This window comes from Lathyrus oleraceus, chromosome 3, assembly GCF_024323335.1.
Source record: "Lathyrus oleraceus cultivar Zhongwan6 chromosome 3, CAAS_Psat_ZW6_1.0, whole genome shotgun sequence".
Classification (NCBI taxonomy): domain Eukaryota; kingdom Viridiplantae; phylum Streptophyta; class Magnoliopsida; order Fabales; family Fabaceae; genus Lathyrus; species Lathyrus oleraceus.
In genome coordinates this window covers 380,612,335-380,621,197 of record NC_066581.1, presented here as the reverse complement: position 1 = coordinate 380,621,197, position 8,863 = coordinate 380,612,335, and the positions used below count along the sequence as shown (strand labels likewise).

At 33.0% G+C, this 8,863-nt stretch overlaps 1 protein-coding gene across 2 annotated transcripts; it reads left to right on the top strand.

Moving 5' to 3' along the window:
• Positions 1-1,738: 1,738 nt before the first annotated feature.
• Positions 1,739-3,352, top strand: LOC127127830 (EPIDERMAL PATTERNING FACTOR-like protein 9). 2 transcript variants are annotated; one of them, XM_051057110.1, is made up of 3 exons: positions 1,739-1,954; positions 2,771-2,832; positions 2,943-3,352. In XM_051057110.1, exons 1-3 carry the CDS (start codon positions 1,882-1,884, stop codon positions 3,126-3,128), a joined length of 321 nt encoding a protein of 106 aa, XP_050913067.1. In that variant the 5' UTR covers positions 1,739-1,881; the 3' UTR covers positions 3,129-3,352. The 2 variants fall into 2 exon arrangements, with proteins under 2 accessions (XP_050913067.1, XP_050913068.1); XM_051057111.1 differs by lacking the exon at positions 1,739-1,954 and adding an exon at positions 2,044-2,144.
• Positions 3,353-8,863: the final 5,511 nt, after the last annotated feature.

Sequence of the window (8,863 nt, the reverse complement as noted above, 5' to 3'; positions counted from 1 at the left end):
ACTAAACAACTCTACTTTTGATTAAAAAAATTATCCAATTACATATCCTCTAATCATGTCAAATTCTTATACAATTTATCTGGAGGCCGTATATGGATCTTGATCATCAGGTTAACCATGATGATGTTACAGTTTGGACAACAAAAATATCAATCATCCGGTTCACTACTATGGAGATGCACCAAAGTGGCCGTGTAAAACTGAAGTTCGGCATGCAACAACAAATTCTAGAATCTCCGACGTGTTTGGGAGGTTGGCATACACAAAGAGTCGATGGCCAATGGGATTATTTTTATTTGAGATACTTCACAAAAGAGATGCGTCGTCATTGGAGGAATCGACAATAACACATCTTAAACGAACCAATCATACATGGTGCTAGATCAACTCAATATTATATGGCATGGTTTAGGTCGGTTACAACGCCACAATTTGTGTCTGAACCAAGGTATTTGATTGATCCACACCAACGAGCTTCATCGTCAAACGCCAAGAATAAACCCTCGCCCAAGAACAATGTCAACCCACCCAAACCCAATGAACAACCTCATAGCATCACCCTACCATATACACTTAACCACCAAACACCCAACCTCGCAACCAATTCATGTCACACACCCAAACTCAAAACCAGGAACCAAACCCTAACCACCAACAACAATAAGCATCTACTACATCTGTCTAAAGCATGGATGATTCATACGATTCAACTTCATCCCATCATAGCCCCCCATTTATGAACATCCAAACATCTCAACGCCACAACACCCAACCATTGTTTGACTTTATTACACCATATTTGTTTCCAAAACGATTCAATGTCCCAATTCAGGCAACCATATCATCCACAAACCATTCAACCACAACGACCCAACCACAACAACATGGACACCAAACTCAATTACGACATCGTCGTTGGCGGCAACACCCCCAGCTATTGGGGAGAAATGATGATAAGTTTATCAAATACCGCTGGAAGTGTTGAAGAAAAATAGAAGAAGAGGGTAAGAAGTTGTGTGAAAAATTATAGATGGAGTGGTGGAGCAGTAGCCACATGCATTGACGCACACATAGAGTGGACTATGCATGCACCATTGTATGTGGCGTCTACACATGCATGTGTCACTCCTACTAGCGCCTTGGTCATGGATGCGCAATGCATGTGGCGCCAATGAATAACATTTTCATTGGATCCGTCAATGCAACTGGCGCCAAATTAAATATTTTTTAAAAAATTGTTATTTTAATAAATATTTTTAAAAAATAATTATTTTAAAATTTTAATTAAAAAAATTATTTTTAAAAAAAATTCTGAATTCTAATCTAGCTAACAACATAACAAAACAAATTAGTAGTAAATAATACTATATAAAAAATATTTCTATCAGATTATTCTTGAAGCCTCGAGCAACCCTTGTCAGTTCATGATCAGATTCAACTAAATCCAATTATTTTACCGAAGATCTTCGTTGGAATGGGAAGGCACAGTCAAAACAAGAAAGCCCTAGACACTCTTTTTAGTAGTGGACATATCTTCACATTCCAAATGATTCTTCGCATTTGAAAACACCACTTTTACCCAAGCCAAACACCAAATCAATCACTATCATCAATATCTTAACTTTGGGCAATCTAGTAATTTTAACTGACCCTAGAATTTCCTTTGAGTTAGCCACTATAGTCAGCATTTATGTACCTTTTTTGATCATGTTCCTCTGTCTTACTGCTCATTTGCCAGTCTATCTCTTATGGTCACTATTTCACCACAACACCACTCTATCTTTATCTTTTCACAATCTCACTTTTTTTATTTTTTTTATCTTAAATAAATATATACTCTCTTCCCTTCAAACTTGTTTACATAACTCAAAAAATAGGAGAATGAGTTACACCAAACTCCCAAAACTACTCTTCATTCTCTTCTCCTTAATTCTTGCAGCTAAAGTTATACAAGGTCTAGTCATGTCATATTTTTTTTCTTATTATAAAGTTCCAATGAATTCTCACCTTTTTCTTCTTTTCTTTATTCACTTCTCTTGGATTCTTCTTATTATCATATTTCATTCTATTTTCAGTTGTGGATAGTTTGGTGCATCTATTATTGGTATTTTTTCATATGAACATAGATAATACTCTTGATATAGGTGTGATACCTTACTTTATTGAGTATCTATTCTTCTATATGTTATTCTCCTTCCATATAAAATAAAATATTATACCTTATTTTATTGGGTATATTTTTAATATGTTATTCTCCTTCCATAATAAAATAAAATATTATACTTTATTTCATTGGGTATATTTTTATATGTTATTCTCCTTCCATAATAAAATAAAATAATATACTTTATTTTATTGGGTATTTTTTATATGTAATTCTCCTTCCATAATAAAATAAAATATTATACTTTATTTTACTGGGTATATTTTTTCTATATGTTATATGTTATTTTCCATCTATAATAAAATAAAATAATGCGTCAAAACTTGATATATCTGATGTTAATTTTTGTTATAGAAATTATAAATCTGTTAGAAATTTAGGTAAATTTTTTAAAATTTGGATATATTAGAATTTTGTTGAATTTTCAAAATGACAAATTCACCAATTTTAAATATGTGCTAATTTCTCAACAAAATCACATCTCTCAGTTAGCAACTTTTCTATCATGTTTGTGCATTTGAAATATTAAAATTTTATAGATAGAAATAATGTATGCTCAATTTCTTGATGTACATGAATTTCAACTTGTAAGATTTCCTTTTGCAGGAATTGAAACAAAAGGGTGGATATCTCAATCCTCACAACCTCAAAGAGAGTCAAGTTTAAAGGTGAACCAAACAAGTGAATTATTATAAACTTGAATAACTTTTTTGGTATGTTTTTTTTTTCTTTATACATATAAATTCATGCATGAAATATGTATATCTATGATTCTCAGGGTAGCAAGAATGAAGCATGGAAAACAAGAAATTCTAGGAGATTGATGATTGGGTCCACAGCACCAACTTGTACTTACAATGAATGTAGAGGATGCAGATATAAATGCAGAGCTGAGCAAGTTCCTGTTGAAGGAAATGACCCAATTAATAGCCCTTATCACTACAGATGTGTTTGTCATAGATGATATAATTTATATATAGTATGATAGTTGTCATTAATAGATTATATTATATAGTTTTAATGTTAGTTTTGTGTTCTACTAGGTTTGAGTTTATTTACAATTTATAACCCTCCTTAAAATTCCTAGTAGATGTTAGTGCTTGTGCTGAAAATGGTTCAAAAATTTTGATTTGCTATGTTTCATTCAATTATAATAATGAGAAGCATATTTGTTATGTTTCATTTTCATATTATTATCCCCAAAGTCATGTTTCTGTCGTATATTTACTTCTGTTTTTTACTATTGCAGCTAAAGTAATAGTAAAGAAGTCATAAGTTTTTATGTTAAAAAATTAGTATACCACTACAATTTGTAGGGAGTTTATGCTAGGGCAAAATCCCTTATATAAAAAGTTACATAGATAAGAAGAAACTATTCCATTTTAAAACTTAAAAAAAATGATAGGGATTACTCAGATAAAAGAATTTTGAATTTGACAATTTTAAAATTTAAATTTTTCACATGAGAGGGGGTACCCCTAAAACAAAGAAACCCGGAAAATTAAATTAAAAAATAAGTTATTTTATGTTAATGTATTTGAGGGGCTGGTCCTCACAACTTTGGAGAGAGAAAGTATTCGAGAGATTTCCCGTCACATTCGTAGCGGTTTTGACTTAACAATTGACTGCTTCACATGCCACTCAGTGTCATTTCTACATTAAATGCGCTTTTAGCTGTTTGAAAAGTTGCGAGGGGTTCAGATGAAACCTCCTCAAATAAAATGTGCTAGAAGAGTTGGATTGGTTCAAATGAAGGAAACAGAGAAATTTTAATAGAGGGAAGAAAAAGGGAGACGATGAGAGATATTTTATATATATATATATATATATATATATATATATATATATATATATATATATAATGCTAACATGTGTCTCAAAGGCACAATTTACTGATACATCTATAGAAATATTTTTTTGAAACACGTGAATTTGATTTTTTAAAATTTAAAATTTTATTTATTCTACACAAAATTTTTAAAAATAATAACATTAACTTAGGCCCTAAAAACATAAGTTAGCAAGAATATATATATATATATATATGGTTAAAAAGAGGGGAGAGGAATGGGAATGAAGAAATTTTAGTTAAAAATATATTTGAATTATGATGGGAGAAGAGAGATTTTATAGAAAAATTATAATTTTACTTTTATAGTTTTATATAAATTATGTGATATTAACAATTAAAATAATTTATAAATATTTTTTTAAAATAAATTTTTTAATATTGAATGATTAAAAAAAGTTTTAACATATCATATAATGTTAAACAAAATTTAGTAGATTTGATTTGTATTATAACAATTCGACATAAATCAAACTATGCATTGATAACAACTTTTAAATATATAAAATGATTATATATATATATATATATATATATATATATATATATATATATATATATATATTGTATTCAAGTGGGAGAGACGATCAAAAATTATTATATTTTAGAATTTAGGCTGAGTTGAAAAGATAATTCAAACTTGTATTCATAATTTGTATTGATCATCAAGTGTGTGGTGATTTTTGTTTGTAATAGAAACTGATGTGCTTTCTATGTATTGTAAATAGAAAATGGTGTGTTTTTTTTTGTTTTTTATAATTATCATATTGTTGGTGATTATTGAAGAAATGTTTTTTGAATTGGTTTGATTCAAAGTTCATTGTATGTTTGGTGCTTGTGAAATCAAAGATGTGATGTGCTTCTTTGTTGTGTTAAAAGCTTGTAGGATAGATTTGGTGTAAGACTTGTACAAAGATCTAAAATATTGAAAAATCTCTCACAGGATGTGAGAGGACTAGATGTACCCTTTGTTGAAAATGGAATTTAGGATATGTCCTTGTGTTCTTTATATTTTGCATTGATATTTTTGCACTTTACTTCATAAATTCATTGAAATAATTACGGAAAAATAAGAACATAAGAGCAATGGCTTAAAAAAGAGAAAAAGTCTTAAAATCTAATTCACCACCTTAGATTTATAAAATAATAACAAGTGTGTTTTATTCCAATTCTATTTTGTACAACATATACATATATAGTAAATTGGCTAGTTATTAGTAACTAAAATGGGCTAGTAAAAAAAGCAATATAAAACAAGAAATAATGAGACATATCATCAATATAATGACAAATGATTATATAATAATTGAGGCAATAACTATGGATCAACACTTGATATGCCAATACGCCCCCGCAAGATGGATGAGTGGTCAACAACGCCAATCATGGAGACAAAAATTTCATAATGTGATCTTGAAAGAGACTTTGTGAGTAAGTCTGCGAGTTGGTGACTTGAAGGGGCATAGGATACTTTGAGTTCACCTTTGGCAATAATGTGACGAACAAAGTGATAGTCAATGTATAAGTGTTTCATTTGTGAATGGAAGACTGGATTTTCACAAAGATATGTAGCACTAATACTATCTGAAAATATGTTTGGTGGATTGGTGAGTTTAATGTCAAGCTTCATAAGCAGTTGTTGTAGCCACAAAAGTTCACGTGTGATGGTTCCAATTATGCGGTATTCTACTTCAGTGGAAGATCCCACAACTAATTACATTAGGACCAAGGTAAACTATGAATGCACCGTGGACTTTCGAACAACATTATCACCACCTCAATATGCATCACAAAATGCAGTGAGTTCAAGCTTTCTTGTTGCAACAAGATGAAGACCATGGAAAATGGAATGCTTTAGATAACATAGGATGCGCTTGAGAGTTTGCATGTGAATGGTCAATGGTGCTTGCATGTATTGAGATAAAACTAGTTGACGACAAAGGCCACATCGTGTATCGTGAGAGATAAGTAATGCAAAGATCCAATGATACTTCGAAATATAGAAGAGTCACAACTTGAAGAATCATCATTTGTGTCAAGTGAGCAAGTAGTACACATTGGTGTCCCTACTGGTTTAGCATCAATCATATTTCATTTTTGCAAGATGTCTCGAACATAATGTTGTTAAGATCAGAAAATTCCCTTGGACGTAGGGATGAGCTCGACACCGAGAAATTAGCTCGGGCTCCCAAGATCCTTGAGAGAAAATTTTGCAGCTAGAGCATCCTTAAATATGCTTAAGAATTTTTCGTTTTCCTATAAGAAAGAGATCATCAACATATACCATAAAAAGGCAATAACATTACCGTTGTTATAAATGAAGAGTGAAGGATCATATTTGTTGTTAAAGAATCCATTGGCAACCACAAAGGATTTTGTTCTTGCTAAAAACACTAAAAGGTTGACTTCCCTGATGCTAGCTAGGGAGAGCCTCAAATGATTGGTTTAGTGTCTGTAAATGTTTTTCTTAAGTCATTTTTTGTCTGTCTCTTCCTCGTGGAGGAAGTCTCTTTTTTATACTCCTTCAACCATCAATGACCCCTTAAAGGGGTGCCTGTCCACATCCCTCATAAAGATAACCATATTTAACATCTGCTTCCTACTATAATTTCCAGGTAACGCCTTGTCCATTAACTTCTATAACCCCCGCGTAATCATGGAGGCATTTCATAACCGTTCCTCGTAATCATCCATATGGTTCCCTAGCACTAAAGTTAGGTCTGACTTGTCCGTCCTTCCGAGTTATCACATGGTTGGCTCCAACCTTCCAGCCTTGAGTCTAAGTGATCAGCTTCAACGTGTCGACCTTGTGTCTAAGTGAACTCTAATATGATGACTTCTTCTGCGATCCACCTTGGCCCATCAGGACCTCATATCTCGGATGTCTTATAGGAAAGTGTAAGAACAAAAATTGTTCTACAACAGATTCCATGATTTTGATGATAACAAAGGATGAAACCAAAAATGGCACCCTAACGAAAAGTTTCTAAGTGTGCAGGGTTCTAAAGAAAGAAGAAATAAATCTGATGATGTCATCAGATGCACAACAAGATCAGATACAAATTATCAAGTATCAGAAGCATCTAAAGTGGAATCTCGTTTCAAGAAGCTCTGACTCTGGACAAAACTGCAAAGTATCAGAAGCATCTGAACATAAAGTAAAGTCTAGAAGCTCTGATTCTGAACAAATGCCTTCTGTAAACTCTGGAAGTTATCAGCGCCATCTGAACTCTCAAGAAATAACATCAGAAGCAAGATTCTCCAGATACATGAAGACTCTAATCAGATTTGTTAATCATGATGAAGTAACGTTTAAGCCAAGTTAAAGTTCTGCAAATGGATTTCCTCAATTAGAAAGAGACGTTAATCTCCACTTCCAAGAGAGAAGATACTACTTGTGGTAAGTAGTCACTTCTAAAAGAAAAAGTCTCCTGCAGAAGCTATTTATGGAATGGCGTAATTACATCTCATTATCCAGCAGATTTAACTCTACTTCAACTCTATTTCAACACTACTTCAACTCCTATATAAATAGAGAAGAAATCAACTTTCAGTAAGCAAGAAATCACTAGCCAAAACTATACTGAAATTATATCACGCTCAAGAAAAACATCTTTGTTCTTGAAAGATTTTCACTAAGCTTTTGCTTATCAAGTGAAAAATTTGTTCTTAAGTTTGTAATATTTGCTTTCTTAGAAGCACTCTAGATTACACATCTTGTATCTATTTTTATTTGATTTCCTCAAGTGACTCTTTGTAGTCTGTAGACTTGAGAGGACTAAGAGATTTTCTTCTCTCTTAGGGGTTGTTTGTAATCTTTCAAGATTAGTGGATTAAGTCCTTGTTGAAGGCGAAATCACCTTGGCCGGGTGGACTGGAGTAGCTTTGTGTTATAAGCGAACCAGTATAAAATCATTGTGTGATTTCATTTTGCAAAAGCGCTTATTTTTCAAACAATTCAACCCCCCCCTTTCTTGTTTTTCTCACCTTCAATTGGTATCAGAGCTCCGGCTCTGTTATTGATTTTCAAATCAAACACTTAACCGTGTAGAGAGATCCAGTGCGAGAAAAACAAATGGCCCACTCAAATGAGAAAGATTCTTACAATGCCAAGCCTCCTGTTTTTGATGGAGAAAAGTTTGATTACTGGAAAGATAGAATCGAAAGTTTCTTTCTGGGTTATGATGCTGACCTCTGGGACATTGTCACAGATGGATACAAACCTCCAACCTTAAATGGAGCTGAAGTTCCCAGAAGCAAAATGTCAGAAGATCAGAAACGTGTTTTCAAGAATCACCACAAGGCCAGAACAATACTTCTAAATGCTATATCATACAACGAATACGAAAAGATCACCAACAGAGAGACGGCTAAAGATATACTTGACTCTCTGAGGATGACCCATGAAGGAAACTCCCAAGTCAAGGAGACGAAGGCTCTGGCGCTGATCCAGAAATATGAAGCCTTCAAGATGGAAGATGACGAAGCTATAGAAGCTATGTTTTCCAGATTCCAAACTCTTATTGCAGGTCTTAAAGTGCTAGACAAAGGATACACGACTGCAGATCATGTTAAGAAGATAGTCAGAAGTCTGCCAAAGAAATGGAGACCAATGGTTACTGCTCTGAAGTTATCAAAGGATCTGAACAATATCAGCCTTGAAGAACTTGTTAGTTCTCTCAGAAGCCATGAGATAGAACTAGAGGAGGATGAGCCTCAGAAAAGGAACAAGTCAGTGGCGCTGAAGTCCAGACCTGAAAGACGGAAGTCAGACAGAACCAAAGCCCTTCAAGCAGAAACTGCAGACACTGATGACTCTGAATCTGAAGACTCTGATGATGAGGAAGAAC